Source organism: Gigantopelta aegis, chromosome 9 (genome assembly GCF_016097555.1).
Source record: "Gigantopelta aegis isolate Gae_Host chromosome 9, Gae_host_genome, whole genome shotgun sequence".
Lineage (NCBI taxonomy): Eukaryota > Metazoa > Mollusca > Gastropoda > Neomphalida > Peltospiridae > Gigantopelta > Gigantopelta aegis.
Window position 1 is genome coordinate 1,949,130 of NC_054707.1, and position 22,564 is coordinate 1,971,693.

A 22,564-nucleotide genomic window follows, 5' to 3' on the forward strand; every position below is an offset into this window, starting at 1 on the left:
ATAATTTTAATAGATATAGAAACTACTGGGATTCAAAGTGAATAATCTTAAATGAAGAAAACCAAACTTAATATTGTCTTTCTTTTGAGGTTCAGTGTACAGTATGGCACAGGGCTTCTAGATTATGGTAGCCCCACTCCCATGGCTAGTGACATTCAATGTTGGGCTAGTAAATGACTACTATTGCCATGCTCGTCGGGGCTTCCAGATTATGGTAGTCTCACTCCCATGGCTAGTGACTTTCAGTGTTGGGCTAGTAAATAATTATTATTGCCATGCCCGACAGGGCTTCTAGATTATGGTAGCCTCACTCCCATGGCTAGTGACATGGCTATATCTCTCTCTTTAGGTGACATATCTGATTTTTACTATTGTTTAGTAAAATTGTAGTAACTTAAAGTAAAGCAGGGCTAGTGAATTTTTAATTGTGGCTAGTAAATTTTTTAAATCACTGATCCCCTGGCGAGTGGATTTTATAAAAAGTCTAGAAGCCCTGCGGTATATCAATGTTCACAGATTGCAGGACTTCCCAACAAGTGAATGTATAACAACAAATAAACAACAATGTTTTTGTATATATTGAGTTCACAGATTGCAGGACTTCCCAACAAGTGGATGCATAACAACAAATAAACAACAATGTTTTTGTATATATTGAGTTCACATATTGCAGGACTTCCCAACAAGTGGATGTATAACAACAAATAAACAACAATGTTTTTGTATATATTGAGTTCACAGATTGCAGGACTTCCCAACAAGTGGATGTATAACAACAAATAAACAACAATGTTTTTGTATATATTGAGTTCACATATTGCAGGACTTCCCAACAAGTGAATGTATAACAACAAATAAACAATGTTTTTGTATACTACAGTCGAACTTCGTTAACTCGAAGTTGAAGGGGACGACAAAATAGTTAGAGTTTCAGGGAGTTCGAGTTTTTGAAATTCGTATAGCAGACCCCAAAGTGAAGCTGCATTGTAGTATTATCATTTCGTTGATATCGGAAGACACGTTTGCTGCTCCATCCCTGTCCCCAACACACAGATGTTAGCACATTCCTTCTGTGTATATGATAAAACTAAGTAAATATTAACAGAAATGAGATAGCAAATAGCACTAGGTTGTGTACTTTTTTTCACATATAAAATATTCACAACAGTACAGAATAATTTATAGCTCTCAAATCACAAAGTACAAAGAGCAGAACTATCAGAATTTTTTTGTAATTAAAGATTGTTTGGCACACTTGCTTAAAAAATCGTCTTTCATTACTGTGTCTAATCTTGCACAGATTGCACAGTTTCTAACATAAATAAATGACTAGTAATGAATCATTTTGAATTCACACTTAAATAGCAAATAACAAATTTGACATGATTCACTCGTTTAAGAGAAAAAACAAACGGCGTTAATTGTTATTACAACAGTTCTTTGAAGATTACAAGACTATCCGTGTTTTGTGTAATGAGGCCCGCTGCTGTGTACAAACACCGACAACCAAATGCAGGCATGTAGGATCATTTCGTTCCGCATAGTCGGCGATCTATTATTCTGTAATTACCGCGTATATCATCAATAGCCGAGACCAGTCGGGGCACTCACGCTTGGCTTGGGTGACAATTCATTTTTCTTTAAAGTATTACCGGTACAGTTAAAAGGCTCAGTCACTCCACAAACTTCGAGTTTTGGAAGTGCAATGTCCCTTAATTTTTTATGGTGGGACCAAAAAATTACTTTGAGAGATAGAGTTTTTCGAATGTTCGAAGTTTGAGTGTTCGAAGTCTGTTATTACTAGTTTGTACAGCAGTTCAGCCGGAACCGCCTTTTTCACTTCGAGAGATCGACGTTTTTGAAAGATCGAAGTTTGAGTTATCGAAGGTCGACTGTATATGGATTTTACAGATTGCAGGACTTCCCAATACGTGAATGTATAATAACAAATAAACAACAATGTTTTCGAGTATCGATTTCACAGATTGCAGTCCCAATATTCGGATGCTTACATGTAATAACAAATAAGAATTTGTTTGATGTACATGTTTATCAATTTCACACACTGTATTGCAGTCATTGGATGCATTAACAAAAAATATCCAATAACATCCCCAACAAATGACATCACATCTCTACTGGTTGGCACAAGTGTAAATATCCACATTTCATATATGCAAATAATTTCTGAGAGGTGGGATTTAGCGCAGTCAGTTGAGCATTTGCCTAAGGTGCTTGCATCACAGTATTGAACCACCTCAGTGGATCCATTCAAATGATTGGGATTTTTCCCATTCCAACCAGTGCACCACAGTCGGAATGACCAACTGTTTGACATTCAGTAGCCGATGAATTAATTAATCAATGTGCTCTAGTGGCACAAACAACCTTGTTGATTTATATGTATGAAATAAGAGGTTTACACACAACTCGTATTTCAATGGCTGTCCTGACTGGTACCTGTGTGCTGTTTAGAAAAGTTAAAGTTTGTTTTGTTTAATAACACAATTACAGCACGTTAAGGTATTAATCATCGGATATTGGATGTCAGACATAATTTTGGTAATTTTGACATATACATGTAGTCTTAGAGAGGAAACCTGCTACATTTTTCCATTAGTAACAAGGGATCTTTTATTTTATTATTTATTTTGTGCTTATATCCAATATTATGGGTCATGCTCTCATCTCAGACTGACCGTGCATCAGGCTTGTGCTTTACCAATGGGCTACGTGCCTATATGTATAAAAGACCTCTTGCTACATATCAAGCATGTAACGGATAAATCAACTTCCACTGTGGGGATCTGAACCAGGGACCCTCTGCATGAGAGTTGAAAACTTTACCAATTGAGGTAATAGAGAAATTCAGAGGGGGTTGATTCATCTGTTTGTCATTTTAATCACTAGATTTGTAACAATTGGCATTTAGAAATGTTTTGTTATTGATTTTCTTTTAGCTGAAGAAGAGAAAAAAAACATTTGGTGCTAACAAAGGGAAATGTAACAAATAAATCAACCTTCACCGAATAGCTTATTTCAGGGTGTGAATTCTGTCACAAAACCTAAGTGCTAACATGAGAACCAACTTTTCCAGGGTCAGACAGCGCACTGACATTTTATGAATGTTTTATGAAAGTGTTGATAGGCACAGATCAAAATATGCTAGTGTGTCATCATTGCAGAACAGGTAATATGGGCCTGTGCTTATAAAATATTTAGAGTTCACACTCGATCTCAAATGACGTCACACACATGTAACTTGTATGGCATTGTCATGACATTACTGTCTCAGACTCTTTATTAGAGTCTCGAGTCTAGACACTAAAAGCTTTATATAAGCACCAGGCCTGAGACATCTGCTCAAGTCAACAACACAAAATGAGCACTTTTTATAAAATTTATATTTATCATTCAAAACCTTTTTAAATTGATTTAGTAATCATCAACTCTTGGATGTCAAACATTTGGTAATTTTTATATGCAATTCCCACAGACAGGACATCACATACCACAGCCTTTGAAGCATCAGTGATGGTGAGCTAGTTGAGATGGGGGAAAACCCCAATCAGAGAATGGGCCCACTGAGGTGGTTTAAATCCCTACAATGCAAGCACCTCAGGCATGTGCTCTACCAACTGAGCTAGATCCTGCCCATATTTGTCATTCAAGCCATGATATGTAAAAATTTAGAAAAATACAACAGAAGACACAATAAATACTCTTTGGAAAAGTAATTTTTGTTAATTATAGCCTACCACCATTTCTCATAGTGTACATTTTCCTGTGGGACTGAGCACTTCGTCAAATGTTCCACAACAGAATCGGTCAGTGTTGAGGGTCCACACACAAACACCTGCGGGTCATCAGGGTCATCCATTTTCACTTTCTCAACTGCTTGCTGGATCTGCTTCAAGTTTATTCTGCTATCTATTAAAAGAAAAAAAATATCTTTACCTAAATGTTAGAGAAATCAAACTAAGAAACTTCGAGGTCGAGTCTATTTTTGACACTGTAAGTGTAACAAATCACAGTGTTGTATTGTTTCTGGCCTGACTAGACAACAGAGAGTCAATAATCGTAATATAATATTTAAGTCCTTGCTAATTTAATAAACAGTCGTTTGGTATGCTATATTATTGTCATGAGAATTTAAAAAAAGAAGTGCAGTTTATATGCACAGCGATTATGGTAAAATTCATAAATAAAGCACACGGTTTTATAAACCACAACTTGCAATTGGCAGAAACTACGGTAATTTTCTTTATCTTGCAACCACTGTTTCTATTGGCTATTTATGACCGATTAAAGCAAAGCCATAAATGTATACTAGCAGATTATGACACATGCATATTATAAAATCATTCATTTGACCTCTAAGTCATACAATGTAGGCAGAATAAATAACAAATAATCCTTTTTCCCTTAACATTTCATGGACTGCAAGATAAAACTAATAACTAGTTAACGACATAGGATATCGGTTTTACATGGGGGTTTTTAGGCCGAAAGCTCGCAAAATTTCCCATTCTTACCTTCAAAGAACAAAACCGATATCCTACCTCATTAACTAGTTATTCTCTATATAAATTATGACTACTTTTTGCAACGGCAAAAGGATAAAATAAAATAAAATGCTTTTTATGTGCATTTAGTCTGACTTTAACTTTCAGTTAATTGTTTTAAAGGAGTAGGTATGATATCAGCATGTTTGTGGCCTCCAGTAAATTTTGTGTGATGATTTTCTTTTTTGTTAACAGAGCTAGCTCAATTTACACTGTTTTTCTTAATCACAGAAACAAAAACAATAAAACTATCATTACATTCCATTTAATAACCAAAAATATATTTCTGTAAATCATGAAATATTGATGAGAATAAATTATTAGCTAAGCCATAGAAAACCTGTAATGTTTTATAACATACAAAGTAATTACAGATGAGCACCGTTGTGTCGATTTTACTTGATAGTTACATTTAAAGAGACAGACCCTAGTTTTTAAACACTAAGGCATATTTTTCACTATTAAAGCCATTTATGATCACTGAAATCAAACATTACTTACATTGTATTGCTTAGATTATCCATTTCTGTACAACCAAAGTGTTTCTGGTCATCCTGGTGTTTCTAACACAACAAAATGTATTTTCATATTTTAAAAAATACACATGCATCTGAGAAGTAATGGTTAAGTAGTCGCGTTTTAGTCTATTTTTAAGTGTATTTCAACATCACAGACTCGTGTTTTACTCTGTTGTATCCAAATTTGTCACAGGTTTGTAAATTAACCAAACTTAGTGTCCATGTTTACGGGTTGAAACTAGAGTCTAGGTGAAAAATATGCCTTAGTGTTTAAAAACTAGGGTCCGTCCCTTTAAGAAAACTCACATTCAATAATGCCTTCACCACTACCCTCTTCACCCGTTTGCTGAGTTACAAAGTACTGCACACTGATGTTTTTGTACTTTTTATTAATTTTATCAATATTATCCTGAAAGATAGAAGAAAGGATTTAGGTTAACGACATCCCACAAACTGCTTATTCAGCAGCTACTAAGTATACAATATACGGTCAATGTGACACCTGTTATAGAGATGAGAGAAGACACACTGCCACCAATTCTGACTCGCATCTCTCTTATTCAGCAGCTACTACGTATACAATATATGGCAATGTGACACCTGTTATAGAGATGAGAGAAGACTCACTGCCACCTATTCTGACCCACATCTCTCTTTCTCTCAGTCTCTCTTTCTTTTCCTTTCTTACTCACTCTCTCTTTCACTCTTGTCTTCCCCCTTTTCTTTCTGCCAGACTCTGTCTCTCTTGCTCCCTCCCTCCCTCCCTTTATTCTCTCCTTCTCCCTGCCTCACTCTGGCATCCCGTTCGTCCCTCCCTATCCATCCCTACCTATACCTCCCTCTCTCCCTCCCTGGGTGTCTGTCTGTCTCTGCCTGCCATCCGTCCCTTCTGTCTGTCTGTTTGTCTCTCCCTCTCTCTGCCTGCCATCCATTCCTTCCTATCCGTCCCTTCCTATCCATCCCTACCTATCCCTCCCTCTCTCTGTCTCTCTCTCTCACTCTCTCACATGTCTCTTTCTTATAACTAATAGATTTGTCATTTGCCTAATATATACATGTTTGTAACTAAAAATTCACATAACCATGTTAGCTCAAATAATGTCTCATGTCAATGAATGTGTTAAATTATAAAAAAACCCAACATTTAAGCCAATCTGACTTTAAAACACATCTCTTCTTTCATTGTTTGTTTTATCATTAAAAAACTCCATACACAGCACAATAATAAATAATGTCACATCATTGATCTCGTTAAATAAAAAATCCATTTATGTCATCTGACCTTGAAAATCAGCTCTTGTGGTGTTTTAGCACTGTACAGCAGTATGACCTTTGGTCTGTTAGTTCCTGCCGACTGTTCTGTCAGGTGTACGGCGTGCTGCAGAATACTGAAGAGGGGATTGATGCCGATACCCCCCGCAATCAGGACCAGCTTCCACTGGAACTCTCCTGGAGGAGGGTCAAAGTAGAAATCGCCACCTGCTTTCAGCTCCACCTCATCTCCAACCTTACACTTCAATAAACAATATTTCTCCATTACATCCAATATTACACTTCAGTAAACAATATTTCTCTATTACATCCAATATTACACTTCAATAAACAATATTTCTCCATTAAATCCAATATTACACTTCAATAAACAATATTTCTCCATTAAATCCAATATTACACTTCAATAAACAATATTTCTCCATTAAATCCAATATTACACTTCAATAAACAATATTTCTCCATTACATCCAATATTACATTTCAATAAACAATATTTCTCCATTACATCCAATATTACACTTCAATAAACAAAACAAAACACCACTAGAGCACATTGATTTATTAGTCATCGGCTATTGGATATCAAACATTTGCTCATTTTGACATACAGTCTAAGAAAGGAAACCCGCTACTTTTTTCAACAAGGGATCTCCTATATGCACCATCCAATACACAGGATAGCACACACCACGGTCTTTGATATACCAGTCATGGTGCACTGGCTGGAGCGAAAAATAGCCCAATGGGCCCACCGATGGGAATCGATCCCAGACCGACTGTGCATCAAGCGAGCGCTTTACCACTAGGCTACATCCCGCACCCTTTCAATAAACAACACTTTTCTATTATACCCAATGTAACATTGCAATATACAACATTTCTCCATCACATGCAGTATTATACTTCAGTAACAGGCACTTTTCTGTTATACCCAATGTAACATTGTAATATACAACATTTTTCCATCACATGCAGTATTATACTTCAGTAACAGGCACTTTTCTGTTATACCCAATGTAACATTGCAATATACAACATTTCTCCATCACATGCAGTATTATACTTCAGTAACAGGCACTTTTCTGTTATACCCAATGTAACATTGCAATATACAACATTTCTCCATCACATGCAGTATTATACTTCAGTAACAGGCACTTTTCTGTTATACCCAATGCAACATTGCAATATACAACATTTCTCCATCACATGCAGTATTATACTTCAGTAACAGGCACTTTTCTGTTATACCCAATGCAACATTGCAATATACAACATTTCTCCATCACATGCAGTATTATACTTCAGTAACAGGCACTTTTCTGTTATACCCAATGCAACATTGCAATATACAACATTTCTCCATCACATGCAGTATTATACTTCAGTAACAGGCACTTTTCTGTTATACCCAATGTAACATTGCAATATACAACATTTCTCCATCACATGCAGTATTATACTTCAGTAACAGGCACTTTTCTGTTATACCCAATGTAACATTGCAATATACAACATTTCTCCATCACATGCAGTATTATACTTCAGTAACAGGCACTTTTCTGTTATACCCAATGTAACATTGCAATATACAACATTTCTCCATCACATGCAGTATTATACTTCAGTAACAGGCACTTTTCTGTTATACCCAATGTAACATTGCAATATACAACATTTCTCCATCACATGCAGTATTATACTTCAGTAACAGGCACTTTTCTGTTATACCCAATGTAACATTGCAATATACAACATTTCTCCATCACATGCAGTATTATACTTCAGTAACAGGCACTTTTCTGTTATACCCAATGTAACATTGCAATATACAACATTTCTCCATCACATGCAGTATTATACTTCAGTAACAGGCACTTTTCTATTATACCCAATGTAACATTGCAATATACAACATTTCTCCATCACATGCAGTATTATACTTCAGTAACAGGCACTTTTCTATTATACCCAATGTAACATTGCAATATACAACATTTCTCCATCACATGCAGTATTATACTTCAGTAACAGGCACTTTTCTATTATACCCAATGCAACATTGCAATATACAACATTTCTCCATCACATGCAGTATTATACTTCAGTAACAGGCACGTTTCTATTATACCCAATGAAACATTGCAATATACAACATTTCTCCATCACATGCAGTATTATACTTCAGTAACAGGCACGTTTCTATTATACCCAATGTAACATTGCAATATACAACATTTCTCCATCACATGCAGTATTATACTTCAGTAACAGGCACTTTTCTATTATACCCAATGTAACATTGCAATATACAACATTTCTCCATCACATGCAGTATTATACTTCAGTAACAGGCACTTTTCTATTATACCCAATGTAACATTGCAATATACAACATTTCTCCATTACATGCAGTATTATACTTCAGTAACAGGCACTTTTCTGTTATACCCAATGTAACATTGCAATATACAACATTTCTCCATCACATGCAGTATTATACTTCAGTAACAGGCACTTTTCTGTTATACCCAATGTAACATTGCAATATACAACATTTCTCCATCACATGCAGTATTATACTTCAGTAACAAGCACGTTTCTATTATACCCAATGTAACATTGCAATATACAACATTTCTCCATTACATGCAGTATTATACTTCAGTAACAAGCACTTTTCTATTATACCCAATGCAACATTGCAATATACAACATTTCTCCATCACATGCAGTATTATACTATTATACCCAATGTAACATTGCAATATACAACATTTCTCCATCACATGCAGTATTATACTTCAGTAACAAGCACTTTTCTATTATACCCAATGTAACATTGCAATATACAACATTTCTCCATCACATGCAGTATTATACTTCAGTAACAGGCACTTTTCTATTATACCCAATGTAACATTGCAATATACAACATTTCTCCATCACATGCAGTATTATACTTCAGTAACAGGCACTTTTCTATTATACCCAATGTAACATTGCAATATACAACATTTCTCCATCACATGCAGTATTATACTTCAGTAACAGGCACTTTTCTATTATACCCAATGTAACATTGCAATATACAACATTTCTCCATCACATGCAGTATTATACTTCAGTAACAGGCACTTTTCTGTAACATTATACCCAATGTAACATTGCAATATACAACATTTCTCCATCACATGCAGTATTATACTTCAGTAACAGGCACTTTTCTATTATACCCAATGTAACATTGCAATATACAACATTTCTCCATCACATGCAGTATTATACTTCAGTAACAGGCACTTTTCTGTTATACCCAATGTAACATTGCAATATACAACATTTCTCCATCACATGCAGTATTATACTTCAGTAACAGGCACTTTTCTATTATACCCAATGTAACATTGCAATATACAACATTTCTCCATCACATGCAGTATTATACTTCAGTAACAGGCACTTTTCTGTTATACCCAATGTAACATTGCAATATACAACATTTCTCCATCACATGCAGTATTATACTTCAGTAACAGGCACTTTTCTGTTATACCCAATGTAACATTGCAATATACAACATTTCTCCATCACATGCAGTATTATACTTCAGTAACAGGCACTTTTCTGTTATACCCAATGTAACATTGCAATATACAACATTTCTCCATCACATGCAGTATTATACTTCAGTAACAGGCACTTTTCTGTTATACCCAATGTAACATTGCAATATACAACATTTCTCCATCACATGCAGTATTATACTTCAGTAACAGGCACTTTTCTGTTATACCCAATGTAACATTGCAATATACAACATTTCTCCATCACATGCAGTATTATACTTCAGTAACAGGCACTTTTCTGTTATACCCAATGTAACATTGCAATATACAACATTTCTCCATCACATGCAGTATTATACTTCAGTAACAGGCACTTTTCTGTTATACCCAATGTAACATTGCAATATACAACATTTCTCCATCACATGCAGTATTATACTTCAGTAACAGGCACTTTTCTGTTATACCCAATGTAACATTGCAATATACAACATTTCTCCATCACATGCAGTATTATACTTCAGTAACAGGCACTTTTCTGTTATACCCAATGTAACATTGCAATATACAACATTTCTCCATCACATGCAGTATTATACTTCAGTAACAGGCACTTTTCTGTTATACCCAATGCAACATTGCAATATACAACATTTCTCCATCACATGCAGTATTATACTTCAGTAACAGGCACTTTTCTGTTATACCCAATGTAACATTGCAATATACAACATTTCTCCATCACATGCAGTATTATACTTCAGTAACAGGCACTTTTCTGTTATACCCAATGTAACATTGCAATATACAACATTTCTCCATCACATGCAGTATTATACTTCAGTAACAGGCACTTTTCTGTTATACCCAATGTAACATTGCAATATACAACATTTCTCCATCACATGCAGTATTATACTTCAGTAACAGGCACTTTTCTGTTATACCCAATGTAACATTGCAATATACAACATTTCTCCATCACATGCAGTATTATACTTCAGTAACAGGCACTTTTCTGTTATACCCAATGCAACATTGCAATATACAACATTTCTCCATCACATGCAGTATTATACTTCAGTAACAGGCACTTTTCTGTTATACCCAATGTAACATTGCAATATACAACATTTCTCCATCACATGCAGTATTATACTTCAGTAACAGGCACTTTTCTGTTATACCCAATGCAACATTGCAATATACAACATTTCTCCATCACATGCAGTATTATACTTCAGTAACAGGCACTTTTCTGTTATACCCAATGCAACATTGCAATATACAACATTTCTCCATCACATGCAGTATTATACTTCAGTAACAGGCACTTTTCTGTTATACCCAATGCAACATTGCAATATACAACATTTCTCCATCACATGCAGTATTATACTTCAGTAACAATGCAACATTGCAATATACAACATTTCTCCATCACATGCAGTATTATACTTCAGTAACAGGCACTTTTCTGTTATACCCAATGTAACATTGCAATATACAACATTTCTCCATCACATGCAGTATTATACTTCAGTAACAGGCACTTTTCTGTTATACCCAATGCAACATTGCAATATACAACATTTCTCCATCACATGCAGTATTATACTTCAGTAACAGGCACTTTTCTGTTATACCCAATGCAACATTGCAATATACAACATTTCTCCATCACATGCAGTATTATACTTCAGTAACAGGCACTTTTCTGTTATACCCAATGCAACATTGCAATATACAACATTTCTCCATCACATGCAGTATTATACTTCAGTAACAGGCACTTTTCTGTTATACCCAATGCAACATTGCAATATACAACATTTCTCCATCACATGCAGTATTATACTTCAGTAACAGGCACTTTTCTGTTATACCCAATGTAACATTGCAATATACAACATTTCTCCATCACATGCAGTATTATACTTCAGTAACAGGCACTTTTCTATTATACCCAATGTAACATTGCAATATACAACATTTCTCCATCACATGCAGTATTATACTTCAGTAACAGGCACTTTTCTATTATACCCAATGTAACATTGCAATATACAACATTTCTCCATCACATGCAGTATTATACTTCAGTAACAGGCACTTTTCTATTATACCCAATGTAACATTGCAATATACAACATTTCTCCATTACATGCAGTATTATACTTCAGTAACAGGCACTTTTCTATTATACCCAATGTAACATTGCAATATACAACATTTCTCCATCACATGCAGTATTATACTTCAGTAACAGGCACTTTTCTATTATACCCAATGTAACATTGCAATATACAACATTTCTCCATCACATGCAGTATTATACTTCAGTAACAGGCACTTTTCTATTATACCCAATGTAACATTGCAATATACAACATTTCTCCATCACATGCAGTATTATACTTCAGTAACAGGCACTTTTCTATTATACCCAATGTAACATTGCAATATACAACATTTCTCCATCACATGCAGTATTATACTTCAGTAACAGGCACTTTTCTATTATACCCAATGCAACATTGCAATATACAACATTTCTCCATCACATGCAGTATTATACTTCAGTAACAGGCACTTTTCTATTATACCCAATGCAACATTGCAATATACAACATTTCTCCATCACATGCAGTATTATACTTCAGTAACAGGCACTTTTCTATTATACCCAATGCAACATTGCAATATACAACATTTCTCCATCACATGCAGTATTATACTTCAGTAACAGGCACTTTTCTATTATACCCAATGTAACATTGCAATATACAACATTTCTCCATCACATGCAGTATTATACTTCAGTAACAGGCACTTTTCTGTTATACCCAATGTAACATTGCAATATACAACATTTCTCCATCACATGCAGTATTTTACTTCAGTAACAGGCACTTTTCTGTTATACCCAATGTAACATTGCAATATACAACATTTCTCCATCACATGCAGTATTATACTTCAGTAACAGGCACTTTTCTGTTATACCCAATGTAACATTGCAATATACAACATTTCTCCATCACATGCAGTATTATACTTCAGTAACAGGCACTTTTCTGTTATACCCAATGTAACATTGCAATATACAACATTTCTCCATCACATGCAGTATTATACTTCAGTAACAGGCACTTTTCTGTTATACCCAATGTAACATTGCAATATACAACATTTCTCCATCACATGCAGTATTATACTTCAGTAACAGGCACTTTTCTATTATACCCAATGCAACATTGCAATATACAACATTTCTCCATCACATGCAGTATTATACTTCAGTAACAGGCACTTTTCTATTATACCCAATGCAACATTGCAATATACAACATTTCTCCATCACATGCAGTATTATACTTCAGTAACAGGCACTTTTCTATTATACCCAATGCAACATTGCAATATACAACATTTCTCCATCACATGCAGTATTATACTTCAGTAACAGGCACTTTTCTATTATACCCAATGCAACATTGCAATATACAACATTTCTCCATCACATGCAGTATTATACTTCAGTAACAGGCACTTTTCTATTATACCCAATGCAACATTGTAATATACAACATTTCTCCATCACATGCAGTATTATACTTCGGTAACAGGCACTTTTCTATTATACCCAATGCAACATTGCAATATACAACATTTCTCCATTACATGCAGTATTATACTTCAGTAACAGGCACTTTTCTATTATACCCAATGTAACATTGCAATATACAACATTTCTCCATTACATGCAGTATTATACTTCAGTAACAAGCACTTTTCTATTATACCCAATGTAACATTGCAATATACAACATTTCTCCATCACATGCAGTATTATACTTCAGTAACAAGCACTTTTCTATTATACCCAATGTAACATTGCAATATACAACATTTCTCCATCACATGCAGTATTATACTTCAGTAACAGGCACTTTCTATTATACCCAATGTAACATTGCAATATACAACATTTCTCCATCACATGCAGTATTATACTTCAGTAACAGGCACTTTTCTATTATATCCAATGTAACATTGCAATATACAACATTTCTCCATCACATGCAGTATTATACTTCAGTAACAGGCACTTTTCTATTATACCCAATGTAACATTGCAATATACAACATTTCTCCATCACATGCAGTATTATACTTCAGTAACAGGCACTTTTCTATTATACCCAATGCAACATTGCAATATACAACATTTCTCCATCACATGCAGTATTATACTTCAGTAACAGGCACTTTTCTGTTATACCCAATGCAACATTGCAATATACAACATTTCTCCATCACATGCAGTATTATACTTCAGTAACAGGCACTTTTCTGTTATACCCAATGCAACATTGCAATATACAACATTTCTCCATCACATGCAGTATTATACTTCAGTAACAGGCACTTTTCTGTTATACCCAATGCAACATTGCAATATACAACATTTCTCCATCACATGCAGTATTATACTTCAGTAACAGGCACTTTTCTGTTATACCCAATGCAACATTGCAATATACAACATTTCTCCATCACATGCAGTATTATACTTCAGTAACAGGCACTTTTCTGTTATACCCAATGCAACATTGCAATATACAACATTTCTCCATCACATGCAGTATTATACTTCAGTAACAGGCACTTTTCTGTTATACCCAATGTAACATTGCAATATACAACATTTCTCCATCACATGCAGTATTATACTTCAGTAACAGGCACTTTTCTGTTATACCCAATGTAACATTGCAATATACAACATTTCTCCATCACATGCAGTATTATACTTCAGTAACAGGCACTTGTCTGTTATACCCAATGTAACATTGCAATATACAACATTTCTCCATCACATGCAGTATTATACTTCAGTAACAGGCACTTTTCTGTTATACCCAATGTAACATTGCAATATACAACATTTCTCCATCACATGCAGTATTTTACTTCAGTAACAGGCACTTTTCTGTTATACCCAATGTAACATTGCAATATACAACATTTCTCCATCACATGCAGTATTATACTTCAGTAACAGGCACTTTTCTGTTATACCCAATGTAACATTGCAATATACAACATTTCTCCATCACATGCAGTATTATACTTCAGTAACAGGCACTTTTCTGTTATACCCAATGTAACATTGCAATATACAACATTTCTCCATCACATGCAGTATTATACTTCAGTAACAGGCACTTTTCTGTTATACCCAATGTAACATTGCAATATACAACATTTCTCCATCACATGCAGTATTATACTTCAGTAACAGGCACTTTTCTGTTATACCCAATGTAACATTGCAATATACAACATTTCTCCATCACATGCAGTATTATACTTCAGTAACAGGCACTTTTCTGTTATACCCAATGTAACATTGCAATATACAACATTTCTCCATCACATGCAGTATTATACTTCAGTAACAGGCACTTTTCTGTTATACCCAATGTAACATTGCAATATACAACATTTCTCCATCACATGCAGTATTATACTTCAGTAACAGGCACTTTTCTGTTATACCCAATGTAACATTGCAATATACAACATTTCTCCATCACATGCAGTATTATACTTCAGTAACAGGCACTTTTCTGTTATACCCAATGTAACATTGCAATATACAACATTTCTCCATCACATGCAGTATTATACTTCAGTAACAGGCACTTTTCTGTTATACCCAATGTAACATTGCAATATACAACATTTCTCCATTACATGCAGTATTATACTTCAGTAACAAGCACTTTTCTACATTGTTACACCATGACACCCTTCTACAATAAACAACACTTTTCTATTATACCCAATGTAACATTGTAATATACAACATTTCTCCATTACATGCAGTATTATACTTCAGTAACAAGCACTTTTCTACATTGTTACACCATGACACCCTTCTACAATAAACTTGATACAAAACAGTTTTATCATTTATTTCTTAAAACCATAAAGTTTAACAAAACTGATTTTCTATAATGCCCATACATCCTCAAATATAAACATAATTACAAAATAGTTTCTACATTGATGTCATTACATTATTTACTTTTGAAATTTTATCCTTAAATATAAAACTGTTTCTACATTATAGTCATCTCAGTTTAATACCACTACCCATAATATAAAACTGTTTCTACATTATAGTCATCTCAGTTTAATACCACTACCCATAATATAAAACTGTTTCTACATTAGTCATCTCAGTTTAATACCACTACCCATAATAGAAAACTGTTTCTACATTAGTCATCTCAGTTTAATACCACTACCCATAATAGAAAACTGTTTCTACATTAGTCATCTCAGTTTAATACCACTACCCATAATAGAAAACTGTTTCTACATTAGTCATCTCAGTTTAATACCACTACCCATAATAGAAAACTGTTTCTACATTATAGTCATCTCAGTTTAATACCACTACCCATAATAGAAAACTGTTTCTACATTAGTCATCTCAGTTTAATACCACTACCCATAATATAAAACTGTTTCTACATTAGTCATCTCAGTTTAATACCACTACCCATAATAGAAAATTGTTTCTACATTATAGTCATCTCAGTTTTATACCACTACCCATAATATAAAACAGTTTCTACATTATAGTCATCTCATTTTAATACCACTACCCATAATATAAAACTGTTTCTACATTATAGTCATCTCAGTTTAATACCACTACCCATAATATAAAACTGTTTCTACATTAGTCATCTCAGTTTAATACCACTACCCATAATAGAAAACTGTTTCTACATAAGTCATCTCAGTTTAATACCACTACCCATAATAGAAAACTGTTTCTACATTAGTCATCTCAGTTTAATACCACTACCCATAATATAAAACTGTTTCTACATTAGTCATCTCAGTTTAATACCACTACCCATAATAGAAAACTGTTTCTATATTATAGTCATCTCAGTTTAATACCACTACCTATAATAGAAAACTGTTTCTACATTATAGTCATCTCAGTTTAATACCACTACTCATAATAGAAAACTGTTTCTACATTATAGTCATCTTAGTTTAATACCACTACCCATAATAGAAAACAGTTTCTACATTATAGTCATCTCAGTTTAATACCACTACCCATAATAGAAAACAGTTTCTACATTACAGTGATCTCAGTTTAATACCACTACCCATAATAGAAAACAGTTTCTACATTATAGTCATCTCAGTTTAATACCACTACCCATAATAGAAAACTGTTTCTACATTACAGTGATCTCAGTTTAATACCACTACCCATAATAGAAAACTGTTTCTACATTACAGTCATCTCAGTTTAATACCACTACCCATAATAGAAAACTGTTTCTACATTACAGTCATCTCAGTTTAATATCACTACCCATAATAGAAAACTGTTTCTACATTATAGTCATCTCAGTTTAATACCACTACCCATAATAGAAAACTGTTTCTACATTAGTCATCTCAGTTTAATACCACTACCCATAATAGAAAACTGTTTCTACATTAGTCATCTCAGTTTAATACCACTACCCATAATAGAAAACTGTTTCTATATTAGTCATCTCAGTTTAATACCACTACCCATAATAGAAAACTGTTTCTACATTATAGTCATCTCAGTTTAATACCACTACCCATAATATAAAACAGTTTCTACATTATAGTCATCTCAGTTTAATACCACTACCCATAATATAAAACTGTTTCTACATTATAGTGATCTCAGTTTAATACCACTACCCATAATATAAAACTGTTTCTACATTATAGTGATCTCAGTTTAATACCACTACCCATAATATAAAACTGTTTCTACATTATAGTCATCTCAGTTTAATATCACTACCCATAATAGAAAATTGTTTCTACATTATAGTCATCTCAGTTTAATACCACTACCCATAATATAAAACTGTCTTGTTCCCTAGAATGCCCATCAAATCATTCACTTCTTGAACATGGCATTTAAAAACAAAATGGATTCTGTATCATGCTGAAAGGCATTTCAAAGGCATTTTCTTCAACAAAGTTTTCTTACATTGCCCTGTAATTCTCTAACCTTACTGTATATAAGGAAGGAAGAAATGTTTTATTTAACGACATACTCAGCACATTTTATGTATTGTTATATGCCATCAGACATATTGTTAAGGACCACACAGCTATTGAGGGAGAAAACCCGCTGTCGCCACTTCATGGGCTACTCTTTTCGATTAGCAGCAAGGGATCTTTTTATATGCACCATCCCATAGACATTATAGCACATACCACAGCCTTTGATGTACCCGTTGTGATGCACTGGCTGGAGTGAGAAATGGCCCACTGACGGAGATTAATCCCAAACCAACCGCGTAAATGTCTTGGGGCATAATACAGAATCCATTTTGTGTTTAAATGCCAGGTCAGAGAAGTAACTTTATCCTTGTGATGGATCACTCTACATGCAGGGGAATGGTGACTTACTGACCTTCTTATGAATCCAGTCTGCGGGTGGATGGCTGCTCCACTTGACTGCTAGCTGGAGGAGTCCTCGCTCCTGGAGTAACGACGGAGCCGAACACATGGAGAAACCTCCGACAGTCTCAACACCTGGTATGTGAGTGTCAACCCTAGATAACAGGAATATTTTACAGTTCATCAAGAAACCTCCGACAGTCTCAACACCTGGTATGTGAGTGTCAACCCTAGATAACAGGAATATTTTGTAGTTCATGGACTGGATTTACAGTCTTTATTAAAGAAATAAAAAGAATAATTATTTAATGACATCTTAGGACACTTTAAACTACAAATATCTTAATTTTATTTTGACACTTGGTTTGTATAGTGAGAGAGAAAATCTGCTGCTATCACATGGAATATTGTTATCAAGTAGCAGCAAAGAATCGTTTATATGCCTTTTTTCATAGTGCAGGCAGGTTTCAGCTTAGTCAATAAAGATTGAGAGAAGACAATCAGTAAACAAAAACAAATTCTGGGTCATAATTAATACAATTTTAATTAGTGCTATTGGAAATAATTAAATATACATTTTGCCACAAATAATTATTTCTACATACCACTGTCCTGCTTTGAACATAAACTTCTTGTTGTGGATTTTCAAGATTAGTGACTTTACAATGCTTGATTCACTGATAATTTCCTTCACAGTTGCTTTGCTTGAAATCTGTAAGAACATCAAACATTATTTTTAATATCTGGATTCAATACATGGAAATCCAGCATTAAAAATACTCTAAAAGTAAAATTACTAAAACTTAATTCATATAATAATTGTTAAATTTTAAACCAAAATAATTTACTACATGTACAGTAGAAAATAGCTCAGTCTGATTTGACTTTTTGCTCTTTTGGGATGCCACTCATCTCTCAAGATGTATTTTATTTTTGTTATATGTAATTCAGTCTGCTTTGATTTGTCATTCCTTTCAGGGTTTACTCTGTCTTCTAAAATACATTATTCCTGTTCTTTGTAATTCACTTTGGTATCAACTTTTGCTGATATTTTAAAATTTACTCAGTTTATAAGAAAACTGTTTGCTTCAATTTCAGTGTATTCTCCATGTAAAATTAACAAAATATTCCTTCAGCATCAAGATAATTGGGGCATTCTCGTTTTAATAAATCTTGAAATTAGAATAATTGGAATCCCAAACGAGCAATACAGAATTCAGTTCCGACTGGATTCCCACGATTACTGACCAGGGCCCCCGTTCCACAAAGCGATCTTAGTGCTAAGATCACCGTAAGTGCATAAGATTAGTATGCACTTAAGATGATCTTAGGGCTAAGATTGCTTCATGAAATGGGGCCCTGGAGGTAACAAGTTTGTGGGAACTGGGGTGGGCCTGTGCCTCCCCATTTGAGGATGAAAATCTAGAGTTTTTTTAATCATACACCATATGAATAAAAAAAAAGAAAGAAAGAAATGTTTTATTTAACGACGCACTCAACACATTTTATTTACGGTTATATGGCGTCAGACACACGGCCAAGGACCACACAGATTTTGAGAGGAAACCTGCTGTCGCCACTACATGGGCTACTCTTCCGATTAGCAGCAAGGAATCTTTTATTTGCACTTCCCACAAGCAGGATAGCACAAACCATGGTCTTTGTTGAACCAGTTATGGATCACTGGTCAGTGCAAGTGATTTACACCTACCCATTGAGCCTTGCAGAGCACTCACTCAGGGTTTGGAGTAAGTATCTGTATTAAAAATCCCATGCCTCAACTGGGATCCGAACCAAGTACCTACCAGCCTGTAGACCGATGGCCTACCACGACGCCACCGAGGCCGGTTCCATATGAATAAAGATAAAAATCTGGCATGTACCACTCCGCTCCAAATATCATTCCTATGGGCCTGGGTGGTGCAAGCAGAATCAATGATGGCTGATGTTAGTATAGCATGCTTCTGTACCCAGTTCTGTTTTTACGTAGCTTAGGCTGTGCTCTAACAAAAACAATTACTAGAAGTGAATAATATTATGTGAACTACAACATATGTCACAATTAGTAACTATAGTGCACAGTGATAAATGAACTCTCACCCAGAAGTGAACTGTGTAGTGAGACCTACAGTTCTTACTGAAATCCAACCACTTAATCGAGCACTCCCAATTAAAAAAAATTGTGTCTGTGATGGAATGGCTTGGTAGACGGAGTCTTTCAGTGATGTCAATCTGATAGCAGCATGCAGCATGCCATCACGTCCACAACAATTACATTTATGGCATGTCACGTTCCGCCATGCTACATAAGGGTTAAAAGTGCAGGAAATACCTCATATCTTGTATTATCGGATGTGCGCTCAAGATGAGTGCTACTTGCTGAGGACATGTTTTTTAGTTGTATTGTTGATTGTCGTAAGCACCAATGTATGAACCTGGAAATAAACACTTTTAATTTACAAACAATTTAAAGATACACAAGATTAAACACAACAGTTCTTAGTGAGGCCATACCTTAAAATATATCTATAATTCTGGTACAGTAACCCAACTCACTCAAAAGATCATTCTACCGGCCTCAGTGGTGTCGTGGTTAAGCCATCAGACCAAAGGCTGGTAGGTACAGGGTTCGCAGCCTGGTACCGGCTCCCACCCAGAGCAAGTTTTAAAGACTCAGTGGGTAGGTGTAAGACCACTACACCATCTTCTCTCTCACTAACCACTGACAACTAACTCACTGTCCTGGACAGACAACCCAGATAGCTGAGGTGTGTGCCCAGGACAGCATGCTTGAACCTTAATTTGATATGAGCACAAAAATAAGTTGAAATTATCATTCTGAGTGATGTTTTGTTTGGGCATTTACTAGTATTTGTTTAGTATTTTCTTTGTCTTTTCTTTTAATGCTGAATACCAAAATAGATCCGTTTTTTTTTTATTCATCCTGACTGATTCACTGAAAACTTTGCAAATGTGAGAAACCATGACCAGGATAAGATATAGGTCAGTTAGGTCATGGCTAATCTCTCCATGACCAGAATAAGATATAGGTAAGTTAGGTCATGGCTAATCTCTCTGTGAGTGAAACATAACAAACCATGACCAGAATAAGATATAGGTCAGTTAGGTCATGGCTAATCTCTCCATGAGTGAAACGTAACATGTAAATGTAACATTGTACAGAGATAATTATATAATCATGGGATCTCTTTCAGTCTCTCCCTCTCTCTCTCTCTCTCTCTCTCTCTCTCTCTCTCTGTCTCCTTCTCGCTCTCTCTCTCTCTGTCTCCTTCTCGCTCTCTCTCTGTCTTCTTCTCTCTCATAACTATTCTGCATTTTTATTTTTCATTAATATTAATTAACACTGTGATTTTGTTTTCACCATCCAATCTTTAAACAAAATGTCCAAACTATTAATATTGGTGAACATGAAAATACATGTATTCCTAATTTTTCTGCTTCAAACTAAATTTCTTAAAAAATACTCATGAACACTGGTTGGTTCTGCATGTTTACTACACATACAGTACACTGTATAGTACATGATCTGCTGATGGCATTTATAATATGTGGCCTTCTCAATGCAGTAAAGTAAAAAGGCAAACAGTTTTGACATCTGAATAAAAGGTAAAATGTGTATTAAAATTTCCATAAAATAGTTTTATCAGTACAAATCTAGAGCCATAAACATGCATTTTTTTGGTTAATAATTCATGTCTGCATGTTATATTACCGTATTTCTGTTTCCAAGGCAACTAAATAATTCAAGATACGTTAGGAATTAAAAATAGTCTTTTATTTCTGATGTATGATACATATTAGTTTAACGGTAAATTTATTGTTTTATATATATATACAAATTATAAAATAATAGTGGATTTATTTATATGCGTATATCGGATTTCGATCTCGAGGTCGAATATCGATTATTTAGTTTTATTTTAACGCACTGCAGAAAGCAACTTTCCTGGTGTAGGATAAAATAATTATCAACTAAAAAGGTAATTTAACCTTTTGAACATATTAACGGACAGTTCACTCTTCTAAGACTAAGGTTAGATTATGATGACATTATTATCAAATAACCAAAAAAATGTCGAAACCGACATGATTTGTTGGTTTCACTTTATCGTTGACTGGT

The 22,564-nt window shown here is 34.6% G+C and overlaps 1 protein-coding gene across 1 annotated transcript; it reads right to left on the reverse strand.

The window, feature by feature from the left end:
* Positions 1-560: 560 nt before the first annotated feature.
* On the reverse strand, positions 561-22,560 carry LOC121380817 (oxidoreductase NAD-binding domain-containing protein 1-like). The gene is made up of 7 exons (XM_041509799.1): positions 22,435-22,560; positions 20,756-20,858; positions 19,029-19,135; positions 18,437-18,578; positions 6,366-6,596; positions 5,390-5,492; positions 561-3,930 (listed from the first exon to the last, which is right to left on the reverse strand). Exons 1-7 carry the CDS (start codon positions 22,443-22,445, stop codon positions 3,755-3,757), a joined length of 873 nt encoding a protein of 290 aa, XP_041365733.1. The 5' UTR covers positions 22,446-22,560; the 3' UTR covers positions 561-3,754.
* Positions 22,561-22,564: the final 4 nt, after the last annotated feature.